Below are 21,506 nucleotides of genomic sequence, written 5' to 3'. Positions count from 1 at the left end.
CCCCCGCCCGCAGCGGATGAAAACAAACAGCGGCGGCGATGGCGGCGGTGCGGCGCAGGCCGCGGCTCTGAGAGTAGCAGCAGCCCAACCCCCGCCACCGGCCCCGCACCCCCACAGGCGCTGACACTCCGCGGCGAGCCGCAGCGGAGCCGGCCGGCTGCGAGACCCCCGCCGGCCCGGGCGCCGGGGCCCGGGACCGGGACCAAGGAGGAGGCGGAGGAGGGGCGCTGGCCGGAGCCCCAGGGCGGCCGCGGGACCCCTGGGGCTTGGAGGCGCCGGGAGCGGGCCCGGGGCCGCGGGGACCCCCCCGTGCCCGGGCGGGGCGCTGAGGAGACGCCGGGGCACGGCAGTGGAGCGGGGCGGCGGGGCCCCCTCGGGCAGCCGGGCCTCCGCGCGGGATGAGCCGCCGCGCCGCCAGCACTGCCGCCCCCGCGCAGGTACCGGGGCCGGGCCGGGCCGGGGGGGTCCCGGGGCCGGGGAGGGCCGCGCAGGGGTGTGGGCAGCTCTTCGAGGGGAGGGGATCGGGACGTGGGTCTTAAACCTGCGGCTTCGTGTCTCCGTTTTAGTTTCGCTTCGCTGCTCGCTAAAGTCAGGGTTTGCTGCAGGCGTGGTGGTGCCCCACAGCCGCGCGTCAGGCGCGGCGGCTGGGCTTTGTTTTCCTAACGGCTGGCGACTGTCATGGAGACTGGGAAGGATGTGGCCCGCTGAAATCCCTCCAAGTGGTGTCTTTTAAAATCAAAATGCTTCAGAGCCTGTTAAAAATAGTGGAACTTCAGACGCCAGGGTCCATTGTATAGTTTTCCTGTAACATGTGAGTTTGCTGTCTCTTGGGAAAGATCAGGGGGTTACAAATCATCGCATCTGTCTTTCCTGTTAGAGCTGTGGCTTTTAGGGCACGGCCAGCGTCATTCCCATCGATTGGGTGGGAGCAGAGACACCTTCCATGTCAGTGAACAGGTAGAAAAGGCACACTTTGGACTAAGCCTACAAACTCTCTACTTACAAATCTCAAAAGTGGTGTGACTAGGCACATTGTAAGGGGGAAAAACATGGTAAATTACTGCCTTAGCTGAAAATTAGTTGGCTATGCAAATGAAGTTTAGAACATCTCCAGATTATTGCAGGAGTGGCCTGACCTGGTGGAACCGTCCTTCTTGTGGCAAGAAATAAGTCATTCACATGAGCCAGGCTGTATTTAGATCTCCAGAAGGATACAGGATCACCTTATTTTGCTTAAACAGTATTGTATAATCTCAACTTTTCTGAACATGTGTTAACACAAAATTTGAGACCTGGTGATTATATTGGTGGTTGTAGTACAGGGTATGTAGAAGCAGATTGTGGTTTAGTCTGTATACTTTGGCTTGACAAACAAAATGAGAGGATGGACCTTTGAAATGACACCATTTTTAGACCTTAGGGAAGTATGGAATGTAACTGCCGGTCAATAAGAATTACTTAATTTTGTTTTTAAGCCAGGGGAGCTGGCAGTGCTGGCTTCAGTAAGATATTTCCTAAGCTGGGAAGTCATTTATTGGTTATGAAGTAAATCTATTTCCTCATCAGCAGGAAAAATTGTGTCTTTATCAGTCAAAACTTAACCATATAGTGAACTACAGAGCCTTTGATTTAATCAGAATATTTATATTACATGAAACAGTTTTTCTGCTAGAATCTACTCTAGTCTTTTCTTTAAAAAATCCATAAACTTTAAAGAATGAGAGTGGCACACCTTAAAATTTAGAACTGTTCCCTCCCTTTCCCCAGGTTTCTGACTAACCTACTAAGAAGGCAAAATGGAGATTAATTTTAAGTAATTGTAGGATACTGGAGTTTGACTTGTAGGCCCAGCCTTGAAACAGAGCGCTGTCTTTATGGAGATCTTTTTATAGTTGCTTATTAATGTGCTCAAAATACCTGCTTGCAGTGAAGCTTCTTGGTGTTGAAGGGGATGTTCTAGGAAAGCTTTCTTGGCAGTCAAGCCTATTTATCAAAGGCACTATATTAAAAGCCTCAAAAACTTCCATGTGCTTCTTGTTTACCTGCGTGATTCAACGAGGCTTTTCTGGAGCTTCATATAGGACGTTCTCAGAGATTGGATTTGGCTCCGGTATGAACAGAGAAGTTCTGAAAGAGCGGTAGGGACAAGGAGCCCGGTCTGGGGGCACAGTCAGGTAACCAGGAACATACAGCTGGGATTAGAGCTGTCCACAGCCCTCTCCTTGCAGTGACAGCTCTTTTTGTTTCTTCTCTCTGGTCTTTTTAATTTCACTCTGGGATGGGAACCATGAGTAATTATTTTGCATTGGTAAATATCTGTTTGAAAGGAAAGCACGATGACTTTAAGTTGTAGCAGCCATGGCTCAGAGTGAAATCTCAGAGGAGGGAGGTGATGGAAGCAGCCTATATATACTTTCCCCAGCAGCAATAATAATGCCTGGTATGTGTCAGGTGCTTCTGCTCCTTTCCTATTTATGTACGTGAGTGTCAAACAGACATACACGCTAAATTCCCACGTATGAAACACTTACTGTAATGCAAGTATTCACAGGTGTTGCTGTGCACCTGTTGTGTGCGCGGGTTACAGGTATTTGCAGGCAGTGGGGCTGCAGCTGTTGGGCTGGAGCGTGGCATGCTGGTAGCTGTAGTTTCTCTGGGCTGTACCAAGGCATGAAGGGGAGGGCTCTTGCAGTTCATTGCATCATGCAAATACGGTGCCATCAGCTTACGCTGATGTGTCCTTCTCCTTGGAGAAGGAGAGTATAAATACCAGTAGAGTGTATAAGGCACAATGCTTAGATGTTAAGCTGTTGGATAAGCCTAGTGTTCTCTGCCGCATAACCTTGTGAAAGAATAAGGCTTTAGTCAAAAGAGCCACATGTGGCAGTTCTCCTTTGAACATCTGTCTCTGACCTTTCTGTTTAAAGTGGAGACAAAGGCATATAAATAAAGGCAGTAGTATGAAAATGGATGTTGCAGGAAGAGGGCAACAAAGCAAAAAGCTGTGTGGCCAAGATGCTTGTTTTTACCTGTGAACTGCCTATGTGTAAGGCTAAAGCAGTGTCAGTTTACTTAAGGGATTACTTGTTTGAGGGGGAATCAGTCATGTGTGGTTTTCTAACCCAGACCAAAGATTATTTCCTTCTAGTTGTTATTCAGTGTAAAATTGGACAGCGTCTTCCTTAAGCTAAGCATATGTCCGGATATGGGCACTTAACAAGGAGCTGTGCTGGCATTGCAGCCTACAGGACCTGAGAAGTTGAATCAGTTTGGTGGAACTAAGTTTAAAGAATTTCCTTCCTGTTCAGGTCAGCTGGTGGCAGCTGACCAGAGGCTACTGAGGCATTTTTGTAAATAAAATGCTTGCTGTAATTCTAGGCCCATCTTGACTCTTACCAAGAGTGATTCTAAAGGTAAACACTGTCCTAAGCCTTAGCAGATCTCAGGTAATCAGTAGAGGCCCTCCTGCAAAAATGAGATGGTGGTTGTCAGATGACAGCCCTTAGACATGTCAGGAGCTGAGTTCCAGGGTCTCAGTTTCACCCTGAAATTACAGATTCCTGACAGGAAACCTTGCCTGATACTTTCTGCTCTACTGTAGGCTCTGGTGAGTTAACTGTTGCTGGCATTTGGAGCTTGAGAGGTAAGAGTATGGATCTCCAAATGTTTCATGACTGTTACAGATGGTTTGAGATCTTGCAGGAAGAATCCCAATTCTGCTGCAGCAGGGCGGAACCGTGAAGCTCTCATTCTTTGAACCCTGAATCTAAGACATGGCTCTGGTGGCTGTCTCTCTCCTCTCTAGAGAAATTTGGGTTTATAGTCATTAGAACTAATTCCTATACTGCACAGAGAACTATGCTGATGATCTGCTTTCCTTCCTTTCCTAACAGACCAGTGAGCCTAACACCTTCCATTAGTTCCTGAATGTCTTGCAATAGTTGATACCAGAATTATTTTCCAGCCCCATAAGGCAAATGTAGGTGCTTTGTTTGACAGCTTTCCTACAACATCAGGATATATACTTCCTTGCACCTTTCTCCAGGGGTCGCATAGAAATGCCCTCTCACTTCTTTTCACATTAAAAACTAATTTGATTTCTCTTGGTATTTAAATGTCAGCATTCTCTTCACTGAGAAAAAGATGTATTTTTAATGCAGTGTTTTATTGCCCACATCGTCCAGGTTTTGTTGTAGATCTCTGGATCCCTCAACCCTTACACTGCTTTACTTAGTTAAGTCAAAAGAATAATAACAGGTCATTCTTGCGTGTTTTTTTGTAGTGGGAAATATCTGTACTAAAAGCTTATTTTCTTTAAGTTAGAGTGCTGCATCAATTAAACATCTAGTCCTTTAAGTGCTGACTTCCTTTTGCATTCCCCCCGCAGTAGAAAAGATCTGTGATCTCTGTCTAGTGGAGGTAAAGGCAGGGAAAGAAAGTATAATACTTTTGATGAGGAGGTTAAAATATCCAAAGGATAATTTGATAATGCATCTAATGTTGAATCGCTTGTTAGTTCTCAAATTAAATTATAATTTGTAATGAGAACAGTACAGTGCTAGGAGATGCGGTATGAATGTAGCCTAGGAACTTTCAACCATATTAGATGTCCAGCTTTCTTTTTATCGAGTCATTCTGAAAGTAGCACTCTTTCTATAAAATGCTCTATAAATTGCAGTACTCTTTATCTAGCAGCTCTTCTTCGATGATGCTCCTAAAGCATTACTGAAAATAGGCATTTACTGCTATTAAGTGAGATATTTAAAATAGAAGTTCTGGATGTGCATAGTCATTAAAGATTATATTATATTTTCTGTGTGAACAGGGCTATTAGCCCCTTTGTCCTGCTAAGCTTTAATTTGTATAAATAGCGTACCTTCCTGCAAGTTCAGTCTTTGCTTAAAGATTGAACACTGAGTAGCGTAACCTTGTGCACGGCAGCTGCTCGTGCTCACTACCTTAGACCGCCAGCATTTCTGTGATGAGCAGCGCGTTCCGTAAATACGTGATTTTTGACAAGCTGCTTCAGGCTGATTAGCTGTCTCAAAACAAAAATAGCAACAGGAGTTGAGAGTGAATTAATACTTTGAAGGCTTATGAGCAAAAAGTACAATTAATGCTGCTAATTAAGGCATTCCTCCCCGTGGTCTCTCTATGATTGTTAACTTATACGTGAAGAAACTGAGAGACAGAAAAATTGTGATTTATCCCAGGCCATGTGACATGATGGTGGCAGAAATCTGATTAGTGCCTTGGCCTGCCTCGCTTCAGGCACTGTGCGAGTTCATTGTATTGCTAGAAACAATTGTATTTTGAAAAACAAGGCAGTATGAATGTGGGAGCTAAGTATTTGTTGTCAGAGCTTTCAAGAGCAGTGAACAGAGAATTTTGGTTTATCCCTTGGCAAAAATTTATCTTTTCAGTTGGTTGTGGGTAAATTTGTAGATGTACAGGTTTACTACAAGTACTATTTGTTGGAAGTAAAGAAGGAGTGTAGCCCGTTCCAGCAATGGTTTATTATGTAGATTTCAGTATCTGCTGAAATACCACTGGAATACTGTTTTTTGAATTTCAGACTCAAGAAAACAATTTGGCTTGGTTTTGACCAGTGCTGATAACTGAAGCTATATTATTTCTGAAGTAGGCTGCCATGTCTGATGGATAGCTTGGTATAGAATCAAGACAGTGTGGTGTTGGGGTGTTCTGGGCTTTTTTGGTTTGGTTTTGTTTTGTTTTTTAATTAAGCTAGCAAAATTGGAGAACTTGTACCTAGTTTCAATTGTGAGCCCCCTTTGTTTCTTTTCTAGTATCTTTTTCACTTACCAGATAAACTATTCATGCACGTTTATACCTCACACCCACCCCGCAAAGTTCTTGGCATGTTAGGATTTTGACAGGCAGAGGCCTTTGGTGTTTATAATTTCTTTTGAGATAGCCTCTAATGGCAAAATATTTTGAAATCCAAACCGAAAGCTGAAGGAAGACTTCATTTCCATGCCTGTGCTATATTTCAGGTTGCCATATGCAATGGACACTGATCTCAGTTCCCAGGACAGGAAGGACCTGGACAAGTTCATCAAATTTTTTGCTTTAAAGGTAACTTTTTCTACTGTGGGCAAATGCCTCTTCTTTCTTGTTTAAGAAAAGCCAAACTTGCTGTGGCTAGAGTAACAAGGTTGGGGTTTGGGGTTTTCTTGGGTTTTGCTAAAGCCCAAAGCAAGAAAAGCTGATGTCAAATTTAGGAGATTCCTAAGAATAACTAGAAAAACATCTTTTCCCCTTTTTTCTACCTTCAGATACTCTTCCTTCCCCCAGAAGTGTCCTGCTGTAGAATCAGTTGCAGGCGCTTCACACCTCTCTCAGCTTTGGGCTCCTACCAACACATCTAACCATCCAGCTGTTAAGTAGTATCTTCTGTTGGACTCCACTCTTTCTTTTCAGCCTATCTAAATTTTTATATTGCATCCAAAAGCAATAATACTAGAATGTTCTCTTGAATTATGTTGATACGTAATTATAGAATTTGGCCTCACTTGGTACTTATATGCAAGTAGATACTCTGACAATGGCTATGTTATAAATGTTCAGATTCACTTGACTTTCGTTTATGTGTCCAGGTTCAGGATATAGTTGTAAATTTTGTTTCAGTATTATTATAAACTGTGCAACTCCTGATTGCAAAATTGACTTAGTCACTTCATGTTATTGTACAGAAAGGTCAACTTAAAATTATTTTCTGTTTGAAATACATTTACCTGTTATATGTAATAATTTAAATTCATTAGACCTGAAGATTAGTGTACCAAACTCTACTTCTCTACATCCTGGTCAGCCCTTTCATTTTTTTTACTTGGAATTTGTCTAGGTCAGGTTCTGAACTGAGGGCTCTGCTGAGCTGAAAACGTGAGTCTGTATCTTTTCCTTTCTATTCCAGACGGTACAAGTAATTGTCCAGGCCCGACTTGGAGAGAAAATCTGTACTCTGTCATCATCCTCCCCAACAGGCTCTGACTGGGTAAAGTAATGTTTTTTAAAGCAACTCCATAACTGGGGGGTGTGTGTGTGTGTGCGCACGCATGTGTGTTGAGAACACGGTGTAGTTGTTATAGTCTTGTGCAGACTATAGTAACTATTCATAGAATAACTACTATATTCAGTTATGTTCATTGGTGGTGTGGGGTTTTTTTTGTTGTTGTTGTTCACATGCAACATGTCACTCTGAGCTCTTAAGGGCTGATTAGAGGAGAGATAAATGACACCTCTCAGCAACTCCTGCCAGCTAAGGTGCATTTCCAAGATCTGCTGGGGGTGGGGTGATGAGTTTTTTTTCTGTCTGAAGTCTGGAACTCTGCAATTCAGGACTTTGTAGTAATGGGCTTTATTAAAATTGAAGACTCAACATACTCTGTGGGTGAAGATAGGACTCAAGCAAGGGAAAAGGAATGTGATTTTTATGGCAGGATCAAGAAAAACATTTGAATTGGCAGCCAAGCAAATGTTTACAAATATGAAAAGCCTGAGCCCATCTGGGAATTTTCTGTTTCATAAATATTTCAGTGGACACTGATCTAGTATGTTATATATGGGTCTATGAGTCTGTCTGCAGTGTACCATTAGTTTTTCAAAGAAATAAAAAAATTGAATAATCTCTTTCATTCTGCAGTTCAATTTGGCAATCAAAGATATACCAGAGGTTACTCATGAAGCAAAGAAAGCCCTGGCAGGACAACTACCTGCTGTTGGACGGTCTATGTGCGTGGAGATTTCTCTCAAAACCTCAGAGGTGAGAACTGAGTCAAAATAGATGCCTTTTTTTTTTACTTGAATCTTAAGTCACCTACCAGAGCTCCTGCCCTTTAGTCCAAGACAATGTGAAAATATCTTTGTTTATGAAGTTAGGTAGTACGCTAATGAAAAGAAATGTATTGTTTAACAGAAGCAATTCACTGCAAATATCTGAGGCCAAACACACGGATGAAAGAGCAACAAAATTTAGTTTCTTAGACCGTGAAGAGCTTAGCCATTCTGAGGAAGGTATTCCCTCAGGTGATCTAATTGTGCAGTGACACTTCCAGTGCATCTTTTTCTGTTGTTGCATTACAAGAAAGTGGGAGCCAGGAGAAATATCTTCATTGAGAGGTGTGGCTGTTGCTCATCATTAATGAAATATGAAAAGGTTTGTGTTCTGAAATGAGCCTTTATTTGCCATCCTTTCTCTGATCCAGGGGGACTCCATGGAGCTGGAAATTTGGTGTCTAGAAATGAATGAAAAGTAAGTGCATTCTTCACACTTTCTTTGTGTGTGTTTGTTTGTTTTAGCTGATGAAATGGGGAAGCATGCTCAGTCCATGGTGATGAATGAGCACAGATTGGCTGTGTGGCCTGGGACACTTCAGGGGGAAGTCCCCTCTTTGTCTGGTGCAGCAGTCAAACTGTTTAATATTGGTGTCAATAAAATAAACTAGTAATTTTATTCCTTCTTCATTCTTCCATTACAACTAGTATGCTTCCTCAGATACAAGAATTCATATACTCAGTAATGACAAATGTTTTTGATACTGAAAAGATGTTTCTGTCTAGTAGAAGGCTGCATGGCATTTTTCAGCAATTACTTCTACAACAGGTGACTAGATTGAAGTAGGACTCTTAGCTGGTTGGTCAATAAGAGGTAGCTACACTGGGGCTTTATTTTTATCATTTTGGCAATAAAGCTGACATTAAACAATTGTCCCAGACTCATTTTGATTTTTAAAAATTTTAAAAAACCCAACCAAACAAAACCGAACAACTCAGTTCGGAACAAAAGACTAATTTTTTCCTTTGTGTTCTATAGGTGTGACAAAGAAATCAAAGTTTCATACACCGTATACAACAGGCTGTCTCTACTGCTGAAGTCTTTGCTTGCTATAACCAGGGTAACTCCAGCCTACAGACTCTCAAGGAAACAAGGCCATGAATATGTAATATTGTACAGGTAAAGCAGAATATGAAATTCCTCATTTGAAATACAAACAGCAGAGACTCTAACTTGCACAGTGCAGCTGCAAATGTGGTAAAAAGGGATGAGTGATAATAAATTCAAATTATTTGGATTTAACCACTACTGATCAGTGGCAGAAGAGAACTTTGGGCTATATATCACCTTATAGCCTCCATCTGAGCCACTGAAAGAAAAACTAAGCGTAGGCTGTGAAGTAGTGTTGTTTACCTACCATGTTGAGCAGAGTACAAAAATTCTATGTGCAAGCACTGGTTGAATTGCTTATTAGTATCCAGTTGTTCAGTGTCTGGCCTGTATTTGATAAATGCCTGTCTACATTGCACATAACTGCAATGCATACTTTTGCAGTATAGATTCAGACTCTGTCCTGCTATTCCATTTTAAAGATGCATCCTCAGCTCCACTTCTTGTAGTTCTTGCCATTTACTCATCCAAATACTGAGTTCAACTCTGGCCTGTGAGATCTGACTGGCTGCTGGTTCATGTTATCACCTTCCAGTCTTCGTTTTTGGCTTTGAGAAAAAGTCTTTGACATGTTTGCATAGCTAATTTAGATGATTCTAAATCTCAGGTTTGTTATCATTTGCACAGCTGAGAACTTAAAAAGAAATCCCAGCCATTTCTTCATTTTTGCCTCCATTGCTGGTTTGGCATATACTTAAGAGCAGGTCTCTTTACAGAACAGTTAATCTTTTATGTTGTGTGATGAGTATCAGCTTTTAGACTCAGACCTGTCTGTGAAGCTTGTATCACTTCACATTTTTGCTCTGAACTGTAGACTTGCCACAGAGGCTTAAAAAACTTAAAGAGAAATTTCTGATTAGACTACCATTTTCTCTTCCTTTTTCTTTTTACGTGACATGTCTTCCTCTGAAGTAGCTGGAAGGTTTTTTGAAATGGGTATTCTAGCCACTTCTTCTCTTCAGAAAAAAACAAAAAACAGGAAAAGTAGTTCCAGCCTTTCAGCTCATAAAGTTAAATAAGGAATAAGGCTATGTATAGCATTATGTCCCCAATAGACCTAATACCTTTCCTTTTTCCTTTTCCTGCAGGATATATTTTGGTGAAGTGCAACTGAGTGGCTTGGGAGAAGGTATGATTAGGCAACACACAAGCTAGAGCAGAACTGTTTTCCATACTGGCTAGCCATTTATTACTATTCCTAAGTGACATAGGGAAAATTAAGTCTGAGGTTTACATATGCTTTTTATCTGGATCTGCCAGTGAAGGGTTGTGTCATAACATGACAGGTACAATGGTGGTACTTCGACAAAATCTAGGGTGATTGCCATTTTGACTCTAGTGATCCGGAACTGAAATAAGAATATGGAAGTATGTTAATAAGGGGCAGGACTGGTAAAGGAGATCATGATCCTCTCAGGAACAAGAAGCACTTCAGAGCAATATTTTAGACGAAGTTAGGAAATAACGTCAGAAGTCTTGTAGATGAAGCCTACCAGCAAGGCAACCTAGGGCTGCTGTCTGGTTATGGATTCTGTATGTGTCTTTGGAGTTCAGATTGCAAGGGATAATGGAAACACTATGGAAATAAGATAATGTAAGCTCAGAATAGAAAGGTATGGAACATAAATAATCAGTGAAACTGATAATCATTGCTTAACCTTATAGGTTTCCAGACAGTCCGTGTTGGGACAGTGGGTACCCCAGTGGGCACCATCACTTTGTCTTGTGCCTACAGAATCAACCTCGCTTTTATGTCAACCAGGTGAGAAAATGTGATCATGCCAGAAACTGTTTTACAATAATGTACTATTAAACCCCTCATATTATGAGCCGCTACATCTTTCCCTTCTGCTTATCCTTTCCTGCTGAGATTCTCCTTCATGGAGAATACTGTCTCTCATGCTTAAGTCTTGCAGCAAGGGGAGTATTTGGGTAGCCCTGAGCCAGACTCTAGAACTCCAAATTGTCAATGCATGCTTAGAGTTGCAGGGCTGAATTGTAAAGATGCTCTGGTCCCATTAACAGACACAAGGATTTTCTGTGAGGGCACCATGAACTGGGATGAGAGTAGAGAGAAAAAGCCAATAACACCATTGCTTGTTGCCTTGCAGGCAGTTTGAGAGGACCCCTCCTATCATGGGGATTATCATTGATCACTTTGTGGACCGTCCCTATCCCAGCTCTTCACCCATGCATCCCTGCAATTACAGGTGAGGAAATACTGAGTTGAAGTCATGGGCCATGGTGAAGGCATCAATTATGCCCAAATACAGAGCCTTTTCCACTATTTTCTGACTGCATGGGAAGGGAGACTGGAGGATTAGTGTCAATCATATTGACATGGTTGAGCATATAAGGAAGGGTGACATTTTTCTCCTCACATCTAGAAGACTGAGTGCAGCAAGCCCCAGTATTTTCGCAAATTCCTTACAGAAGTACTTGGACACAAAGCATGTTTAACCTTGGCTGCCGTTGAGAATTTGAAAGTATAACCATTAATCCTGCTGTAGAACTACGTGTCCTGCATCTCCAGATATTTCCATTGGGGAAAGATCAGAGTTTAATTTCTCTTTGTAGATGATCAGAGTTTAATTTCTCTTTGTCGATGAGAGGTTTGTCTTCTCTAAAATGCATGTGAGGGCACTCAGATTGGGACCAGTGGTATTGTTTGACCATCGTTCCGTCAGCACCAAAGCCAGTAGCATTAGCTGGTATAACAAAAGCTTTAGTTAAAAAAACAGAGGGAAGTGTTTCTATTTGAGGGTAGAAGAGGAGCACCTGGGGAAAATTAAAGTTGTCATACCTTGTTTTCCTCAGTTCTGCCAAGTAGATGAGAGCCCTTCATAATTCTCCTTTCAACTCCACCCAAATACTCTCAACCTCCCTGCAGTGTTTGTCCCAGTGTGTTTTACTATTTGTTTGTTTTAAGTAATATTTCAAGTTAAAAAGCTTTTCTTTTCTTGCTGCTTTAGAGCTGGTGAGGACAATGGTGCAGTATATCCCTCCGTAGAAGATTCTCAAGAAGTGTGTACCACATCTTTTTCCACCTCTCCTCCATCTCAGGTAAGAGAAACCAGGCTCTTTTTTCTCTGAGATAGAACAGTCACTGTTAGGGTAGTGTGCATGCTCCTACATAAACCTCTGTGCAAACAGACAACCTCCTGCTGCTAATTAAAATTTAATGTGTGGGTTATTTATATTGTTACACTCTGAGTAAAACCTAGTTAGATAATAATTTAAACAAAATGGTAGGGGACTAGAAAGACTGAATTACTGAGAAAGATTAAAAGAACCTACTCCTGTAGCTGGGCTGAGATGTGCTTGAGGAGGATAGCAGTGTACTTATACGTTCACATACAGATACTGCAAGAAGAGGAATTCAAGAGATTGATGCCAGGCTGCATAAGTAGAGGTAACAGACTGACACTGAGAAAGAAACACAGAAATATCAGGAAAATGCTTATAGCACAGTCATATTTTCTGCATTGCAGAATGGAACAGCAGGAAAAAGACAAAAGCCGTATTTGTCGGACCATCTAAAACTAGTTGGGGCAGCAGAAATAAATATCAGCAAACAAACTGGGTCATAGTATTGAACTAGGGACTTAATACTCTGTAATCCCACCTACCCATGCAAACTTCATTTAAGTTTCAATTTTAAAATAAATAGATAATGGTTTCCTTCTGAATATCAAAAAACAGAAACTCCAATTCCTCCTTCTTTTACTGTCCATAGATATATGACTCCACAATTCTGTGTTTTGAAGACTTGGCCAGAGTTGCAGTTGTCCTATAGCTTTAAATATTCAGGAATGTCCTGCCTTGTTGTCCAGCCAAGCAGATGGCTCTACTGATCTTTAAAGACAGTATAAAGACTCTAAATCTCTTCTGCTGTTGATGTGAAACATAGAATGAAGTATAATTGGAATGCTGTTCCAAACTGAAAGAATTTGCTGTGGGTCTTTCCACTGCTTCAGCAGAATTAGTATGACTGGTTTAGCAGAATGTATTCTACTATATGAATGAGCTAGAAATGAGCTTTTCTTAGGAATCATTTTTGTGCCAAGTGGATTTTGGATTACAGGGCATCAGGCAATGCTGAACTAATCAGCCAGCACTCAACGGTAAGTCTGATGGAATAAAGCTTTTCTTACTCAACAATACACAGCTCGGGAGATGAGTTTGTGGCCAAGTTGTGTCCTGCCTTTTCACAAAATGGGTTAAATGCAAAAGGTTTCGTAAGGAAGTTTCCACTGGCTTGCTCATTCCAGTGTTACTTAACAGTAATAGTGTATGTAAATACACTGAAGTTGACATTTCCTCAGGGAACATGAAGCTTTGCTGTCACTGAGGGGAAAAGCTTTATGAAACCGGATGAACCTTGAGGATTCACGTTAAGTATGAGCCTACATTCTTGCTTTTCCTGTGGCTCATAGTTGCCATATGCTGTGTGCTTATTTATTAAAGCAACTGCCAGCCTTTGTTACCACAGTTAGAATTGTAAGGCTGTCTTGGCAGAGTGGTCTCCTAAGTAAATTATAAGGGAAAAAAAATAGTTAATTTATTTCTCTGGCTTTCTATATACAACTTCATGTGTAGGAAAATACTGGGAACTGTGTGGGTCTGTATGCAAGTTGTCCAAATCTCTGCCTGCCTTCCCAATAGAAATGAGGCCTAACCTGCATGATACAAGGGAATAGGTGTTACCTCCTTCCTGTGAGCTTGCATAGCATGTCTGTGTGTGTTGTGGAGTAGCCCAAAATTCAGGTAATACCCAGAAATGAAGCTTTCCTAAAACTGAAAACTGGTGGTAGGAGAATGACTAGGAGAAGGTATGGGACTGAACCAAGTATGGATTGCCCTTTTTGCAGTAGTATCCTCTATGAGAGAGTGTTTACTTCTGGAGCGTCACTCCTGTTGACAAAGTTCTCTCTTCACATCAGTGTGTTTGAATTGCACCTTAGTCTGGGTCCCCTTTATTCTAAGGGTGCAGCACAGACCTGCCAAGATATGGTGCCTCAGAATGCTGGAAGATTAGGAGTATGTATGGATGGAGAATATTGAAATACATGTACATTCCAAAAAAAAATTACTCTTGCCTTTTTCTGGCATCTGCTCGGCCTTCTCCTTGCTAATTGGCTGGTACCAATTCTAATTAGCTGTGGAACAGAGTCTCTGGCAGTTACTTTCTGTCAGTTTTCACTGGAGTCTAAAATATTACCTGTGTTGAGTGGTTCACTGAGATTGGAAAACAGTCAATTCTTTACAAAATTAATGTGCTTCTGGCAATACTGAGACTTCTGCTCTATGTGTAGGTGTGGCTGCTGCAGCCAAAACATCTTCACTAGCATTCAGTTCATCCAACTCTTTATAGTTCTTCTCTGAAGTCCTTCTCTCTCTTTCTCTCTCCCCCTCTCTCATTCTCTCTCTTTTCCTTGTTTCCTCTGTGTGTCTTTGTCTGTGCACAGTGTGTTTTTACTGTCACAAAGGCACATTTTCAGACCCCTCCTCCTGTGGTGACGGACACCTTGAAGGTCCCAGTGATGGGACTGGCCTTTTCACATCAAGTGAGTTGTCAATAGAATATGCTGTACATGGCCAGATATAGTTCTGGCATGACAGAACAAATACAGGAAAGTACAAATTTGACAGTGTGGAATGTTTGTTGTGAATGGGAAAGGCTGGTGAACCCAAGATGGGCCAGGCACATTGTTGAGACTGGCTGCTTAAATGCCTTTGCAGATGACGGTCTCCCAAAGACAGGACAAGCACCCCTAAATAAACAACAGCAGTTGCAAGGATAGTTAGTGAAAGACACAAGTAGTAAGGCACAGTGCTCTTAACAGCCAGCATCCCTAGAACCTGCACATTCATTAGCACTCCAGCCAGCTTAACTAGCCTCATGTGAATGAAAGTGTTGTTCATCATTCAGACCCCTGTAAATGATGTCAGCGTTGGCGCTGCTGGAGTATCACACACAGAGCTCTGAAAGAAGTGTTCCTCTTGAGGTCAAGGAAGCTAAAACAGGAAGGTTTTATTTAATCCAACCAGCTAGATTTCTGCCTGGGGTGTGTAAGGAACTTCTCCTGGGTTTCGCTGTTTCCAGTACTTCATTCCTAAAGCAATCTCACAAGGGTTGGCTTCCGAATTCTCTTTACCTAGCACATTTAGGACTCTGTATTCTTTGGCTGAAGCTATTTGAACAGGCCTTGAAGATCAGCTACTTTAATGTGCAATAGGAATGGGTTCAAACAGTTGATAATGCAGTTGCTTTGGGGAAAAAATATTTAATATTAGCTCTTTAGTAATTGATGATGGCATTCATGCTTCTTCCAGTATGCAAAACAGGCCTGTAGAGCAGAGCTTCCCCATGACTGGATGTCAGTCATACCTTGCACAGCCTCCTCCTATGTGTGTAGGAAACCAGTCTTGTTTTCTTGTCAAGGCCCAGACTTAGTCCCCTGCAATAAGAACTTTTTAGAGTAATAACCTTCATTATCGATTACAATGAAAATCTAGCATCCTTCTGCCAGCCTGAAATGCTGTGCCTCTGACTTTTCCTGTTCCTTCTTCAGTGACTGATGATTATTCAGACTGTGGGGCATTCCCCTTCCCCTTCCTCTCTCCTCTCCCTTTGCCCTTCTTGTTTTTTCTCTTCTTTCTTAGCTTTCCAGCTCTCGTCTTTCCTATCAGCCTGCTGCCCTGGGAGTTGGATCAGCTGACATGGGGTATCCTGTACTTTTTGCTGGTGGCTTGAATGCTGCACACCCTCACCAGGTACTTGTAGGGGATAGAACAAATGTGGCTGGTATTGCAACCGTTTGTGTCACTTGTACATCTGGGAGGCCTTGAAACTAGTGCATGCATTGGTATCCTGTCAGGAATGAAATGAATGTAAGGTAAATATAGAGAAAGCACAACTTGCACAGGAGCTGGGAATTGGCGCCTCAGCATCCCTGACTTTACTGGGGTAGGGGTCATGTGGAAAAAATATGCCAAGAGAGCAGGCACCGGACCTGTTTGCCTCCACCAGCATGTCACTGATTCCAAACTTCGGCTGTCTTCCAGAGGTGCTGCCCCTGTAGCTCTCTTGTACAAGCACAGCACTGTAGCCTAGACATAGGATACACTGACAGTCCATATTGGCATGTTTGCATCTGCTCATCAGACGAATAAGCAAAGTTGACAGAAGCCTTTTTCTGCCTGTGATGTTGCTGCTCCACCAGAGTTTTGCTGACACAGTGATGGTAGAATAGAATAGACTATTTCAGTTGGAAGGGACCTACAATGATCATCTAGTCCAACTGCCTGACCATTTCAGGGCTGACCAAAAGTTACAGCATGTTATTAAGGGCATTGTCCAAATGCCTCTTAAACACTGACAGGCTTGGGGCATCGACCACCTCTCTAGGAAGCCTGTTCCAGTGTTTGACCACCCTCTCAGTAAAGAAATACTTCCTAATGTCCAGTCTGAACCTCCCCTGGTGCAGCTTTGAACCATTCCCACGTGTCCTATCACTGGATACCAGGGAGAAGAGATCAGCACCTCCCTCTCCACTTCCCCTCCTCAGGAAGCTGTAGAGACCGATGAGATCATAGCAAGAGGATATGATTTCCCACCCCACCTCCCCCCCTGGCCTTGAAGCAGAGGACCTATGGCCAGGGAGCTCTGCAGTGTAAAACAGGCCTGAAGTGGAGAGGAGTGGAGTAGGAAGGTAATAAAAAAAACAGTTTGTGGTGATCACCTTCTACGTGACACATCTCTAGCCTTATGGGGGCTAGAGCCCAGTTATATGCCAAAACCCCCACAACTTAGTCCCAATATGATGGAACCTGCTCTGTATTGCACTGTGGTGTTGACCTGACTTCGAGGTCTCTAACTTGACCATTCTTCTCCATCTCAGTTGATTGGTCCAAGCAAAGAGGGGGGAGTTCCCCCGATTCCTAGCCAGCCAGCACATGGCACTCAAGCTGACCAAGAGAGGATGTGCACCCCACTGGATGGAGTCCACTACTCAGCAGCTACTCCTTCTAGTAGGTAGGTTGGTTTTAGATGATCCACCACTTGTGCTAGCCCATTTATAATCCTTTAAGATAAAACTTCTTGTTTTATCCATTGTTTGTAGCATAACTACTGTCTTTCCATCCCCAAAAAGAACTAGCAGCTTTCTCTGATTGGGGCTTTTTCAGCCTTTCTCCAAACAATGATCTCGCCCATCTACTTACACCTGCTAGTCACTGTAACATCCTTGCAACTTCTGTTATGTCAACTTTAACTTTGTTATCGATTTTATCTTTTTAAAAATCTCTCTACTGTTTTTGCTGATTGTAAAACAACAAGATGAAGTAAGTTCACAAGTGAGTCTTAAATTCTCCAGAGGCTTAATGTGAATTGTTACCAAAACCAGTTGTAGTTACCACAAATCTGTTCACTGTTTTATTAGAAACTTTAGGCACAAAGTTACTTAAAAGGAAACAATGCAACCTCAAACTGTCCTAAATCACCACCTTCTCAGCTAATTAAATCCTTTTTTTTTTTTTTGTTCACCATCTTTATTTCTTGTGAAGTCTCTCTTGGGGTCACATAATTCTGAGTCAAATATCTTAAGCAGAGACTTTTGCCATGAGGAAACCAAAAGTCATAGTTACACTAGCACTTTCCTCAGTATGCTATCTAAGTAGTCCTCTTGCCAGAAGACTTAACCATTTTTTTGTTTGTTTTAAAGTTCTGAATACCTGTGGTAGGAAAAAAAACAGATCATAGATATAAGTAATAGCCATGCAGTGAATTAATCACACTGGCAGTGGCTGTTGTGATGTATTAGACTGCTGCCTTTGTAACCTGAGTGACAGATACAATTCTGGTTCTTGCCCTCACCTCCTGATGCATCTGTGACTACTGTATTACCAAAAAAATAATAGTGATGAACAGGAATTGCTGTGAACATGCACATTCTGAAGTTAAAAGTCCATCTCCAAAAAGAAAAGCCTATTTCAGTTGGCAGCAGCTTTTCATTCAACTAAATAGTTTTTGTCCACCTTTGAACAAAAATCTGATTCCACAAGTGTCCCGCTCCCCTTTTGTGCTCATGACTGAGGAGGAAGGTGTGGTACAAGGACAGAGATTTCTGTTGTCCTTCTTCCAATTCTAGGAGTAAACCCAGAAAAATGAAGGAGTCTTGTAAAGTATGTGATTTGTCTATATTGTTTGTGCCACGAGTCACTAGTTTATTTTCCTCCCCCAGCGAGGACACAGAAACAGTATCAAACAGCAGCGAAGGGAAGTGTGGGTCACCACATGACCTTTTGGAGACGATCTTTATCCGGAAGGTGGGAGCTTTTGTCAACAAACCCATTAACCAGGTAACTAGCAGTAGATCTTCTCAGAGGGCACCATAATACCCTGCTTCTCCCATCTGTTCCTACACAGAGGAGCAAAAAGCACCCCAATGCCAGGGCAACCCCAGAGACTGAGAGTGCATATTCCTGCCTGCTGCATTTCCCTACAAGGTCTTGTCATAGGCTTGTTTTTCATAAAATCCCTTTGGGATGTGACAGCCATTGAATTTGCTCCACTTTGCCAACACTCTATTTGGGTATGGAAGACTTGATACTCCACTTGGGTCTCACAATGATCTGCCACTACCACAAGTTCATAAACTGGGGAAGCTGGTAACAAGTCTCCGTTCCTTGAAGGGACATGCAGTAGACCAGTTCATCACTAGTAAGCAAGCATTTAAGCTCAGCTAGGGCAGTTTAGAGATCTGCCCAGTTCCTAGGGCTGGTCTTCTAGGCCTTTCAGATGGATGAAGGAGAGTTGTTTGAATTTGTAGCAGTTCATTAATCCTTGCCTGTATTATACAAGATGTATATAAGCAATCCCACCTCAGGGTATGTGTCTGCATTAGGTCAGCTGAGTACAATCTCTCTATTTCATGCCTTTTAAATGAGGTTGTCAGCCCCCTACCTAACTGCTGATGTGATCTTGGGCAATTTTTAGCAGGCCTGACAAAGACTTTCAGTATCCTTTTCTGTGCTGGGTAAGCCGAGCATCTTAGTGAAATTCTGTTTGCTGAATCTCCTCAGGTGACCATGGCCAACTTAGACATTCCTTTTGCCATGTTTGCTCCCAAGAATGTTGAGCTGGAAGATAACGACCCCATGGTAAGCCTCTTCCAGAGGTATAATATGTGCGTTCTCAGCATCCCTTATGCAACATCCATGCTATTCCCTACCTTGAATACACTTTGTTTTTTGAGCAAAGAACTAGTTATTCAGATTTGCTTGGTTTCAAGAAATCTCCCATGTTGAGTCTTGGGCTCTCTAGACATGCAAATAACAGTATGTGTTTGCTGCCCCTGCTGTAGCATGTGTTTATTGTCCAACCTCCTAACTGCCCCCACACAGTCAAAATACACAGGCAGTCGTGATCATAAGATCAGTACTCACCATCTTTGATTTCTTGGGCAGGTCAATCCTCCTGACTCCCCAGAAACTGAATCTCCTCTACAAGGCAGCTTACACTCGGAGGGCTCCAGTGGCAGCAGCACAGGGAACACCCATGATGACTTTGTTATGATTGACTTTGTAAGTGCCCTCATCAGTGCTCTCACATAACACATAGATGGGCTTCAGGTGCTGGTACAATGGCAAATGATGTAAGAGTAGTTTTCAATGAGGGTGGAAAAGACCCACGATTCACAGTTCCAAACTAGAGCTTGACAGTCCCCAAACTGCAAAGAGACTGATACTTGGAACCAACAGCTACAAATTAAATACTCTTTCAGTTTGCTACCAACACCTGGGCTTGGCGTCCTCTCTCTAATGCCTAAAGGAACCAGATTCCAAGGAAATGCTCTCTTCCAAGTGCTCATGCAAGCATATCTTGGCTGTTCTTCAGTTATTTAATCTGCATTATTGCAGCAACAGTTGTAATGCCAAGATGTTTACTGATAGCAGGTAATGACTTTACCTGAGATTTTGGCAAAAGGGAAGCCAATGTCTCTGAATGGGAATTAACAGCAGTATCTTTGATTCTAGAAACCAGCATTTTCAAAAGATGACATTCTTCCAATGGACCTGGGGACGTTTTACCGTGAGTTTCAGAACCCCCCTCAACTCAGCAGCCTCTCCATTGACATTGGAGCACAGTCCATGGCAGAGGATTTGGTATGGAACCCTGAAATTTCTGTTTGTGGGAATCAGACGTACTTTATAATGCTCTCCCTATTCCTAGTTTGAAGAAAGTCATATCTTCATAGAATAGTTTGGGTTGGAAGGGACCTTTAAAGGCCATCTAGTCCAACCCCCCTGCAATGAGCAGGGACATCTTCAACTAGACCAGGTTGCTCAGAGCCTCAGCCAACCTGACCTTGAATGTTTCCAGGGATGGGGCATCTACCACCTCTCTGGGCAACCTGTTCCAGTGTTTCGCCACCCTCATCGTAAAAAATTTATCCCTTATATCTAGTCTGAACCTACCCTCTTTTAGTTTAAAACCATTACCCCTTGTCCTATTGCAACAGGTCCTGCTAAAAAGCCTGTCCCCATCTTTCTTAGAAGCCCCCTTTAAGTACTGAAAGGCCGCAATAAGGTCGGCCCAGAGCCTTCTCTTCTCCAGGCTGAACAACCCCAACTCTCTCAGCCTTTTCTCATAGGAGAGGTGCTCCATCCCTCTGATCAGTTTTGTGGCCCTCCTCCGGACCCGCTCCAGCTGGTCCAGATCTTTCCTGTACTTCTCAGAAGAGAGACCCTGCCCAAAGAGGGTCCCGCACTAATACGTTCCAGACAAATGCAAATTTGTTTGTGGCACACCTGAGCCTCTGAAACTGGTGTGCTTATCTTCAAGCTGAAAGCTGCTGCTGCATGCTTGCTATGGCTATCATTGAAACCCCCAAAACTAATCCTACCTCTGACATGTCAAACTTGGTGGCAGATTAGGCCTGACCTTGCAGCCTGAGCAGAGGTAAAATCCTGGTGTGGCTGGTGAAAGTCATGTCTGGGTGAGTGCTGTATTCGGCTCGCAGACACTGTAACATACTGTGGGGAAAAATGAATACCAAAGGCTAAGAGCTGCAAGTGACCTGATGAAGGCAGTGACATGAGCAGGTTATTGTGCTGCAGCTGGTGGCAGGAATTGCACAAGGCGAGGCCCCAGTGCACCTACTCTTCCTGCAGACCAAACACACTCTGGGCAGAGTGCCCTTCTCAGGGTCACTTGCTGGATGCTGCCAGAGAACTCCTGGTTTTGTGCACGTGGGAAGGGGAGCCCAGAGCAGCGGAGAGGGGTTGCATGACTTGGAAACAGAATTTTTGCCTTAAACTGTGTGTTTAAAGCTCCTTTTATCTGCTGTGAATGAGACCTGATCTGCACTTTTCTTTACCCTTCCAGGACTCGTTACCAGAGAAGCTGGCAGTCCACGAGAAAAATGTCAAAGAGTTTGATGCCTTTGTAGAAACCTTGCAGTGAAGCTGTTTTCCAGTTTTGCTGCAGCAGTTCCTCCTCCTCAAGGCATCCTGGAGAATGACGTCAACAAATATC

The 21,506-nt window shown here is 42.8% G+C and overlaps 1 protein-coding gene across 8 annotated transcripts; it reads left to right on the top strand.

Moving 5' to 3' along the window:
• Positions 1-6: 6 nt before the first annotated feature.
• On the top strand, positions 7-21,506 carry ATG13 (autophagy related 13). 8 transcript variants are annotated; one of them, XM_072865052.1, is made up of 18 exons: positions 11-437; positions 6,015-6,096; positions 6,935-7,015; positions 7,664-7,783; positions 8,226-8,272; positions 8,834-8,974; positions 10,054-10,094; positions 10,631-10,727; positions 11,077-11,175; positions 11,938-12,028; positions 14,434-14,532; positions 15,659-15,742; positions 16,870-17,003; positions 18,211-18,328; positions 19,052-19,129; positions 19,436-19,552; positions 20,006-20,134; positions 21,357-21,506. In XM_072865052.1, the coding sequence occupies exons 2-18, from the start codon at positions 6,028-6,030 to the stop codon at positions 21,432-21,434; spliced, it is 1,623 nt and encodes a 540-aa protein (XP_072721153.1). In that variant the 5' UTR covers positions 11-437; positions 6,015-6,027; the 3' UTR covers positions 21,435-21,506. The 8 variants fall into 8 exon arrangements, with proteins under 8 accessions (XP_072721154.1, XP_072721156.1, XP_072721153.1 ...); XM_072865051.1 differs by having other exon boundaries at positions 15,632-15,742; XM_072865053.1 differs by lacking the exon at positions 19,052-19,129 and having other exon boundaries at positions 7-437; positions 15,632-15,742.

The sequence above is a fragment of the Ciconia boyciana genome, chromosome 6 (assembly GCF_034638445.1).
Source record: "Ciconia boyciana chromosome 6, ASM3463844v1, whole genome shotgun sequence".
Taxonomy (NCBI): domain Eukaryota; kingdom Metazoa; phylum Chordata; class Aves; order Ciconiiformes; family Ciconiidae; genus Ciconia; species Ciconia boyciana.
Note: the sequence above shows the minus strand (reverse complement) of the source record. Positions and strands in the feature narration are given on the sequence as shown.

Coding starts and splice junctions, on each gene's coding strand:
- ATG13 (XM_072865051.1), top strand. CDS start 6,028: ATGGACACTGATCTCAGTTCCCAGGACAGGAAGGACCTGGACAAGTTC. Junction 8,975..10,053: donor GAATATGTAATATTGTACAG/GTAAAGCAGAAT, acceptor CTTTTCCTGCAG/GATATATTTTGGTGAAGTGC. Junction 20,135..21,356: donor AGTCCATGGCAGAGGATTTG/GTATGGAACCCT, acceptor TTACCCTTCCAG/GACTCGTTACCAGAGAAGCT.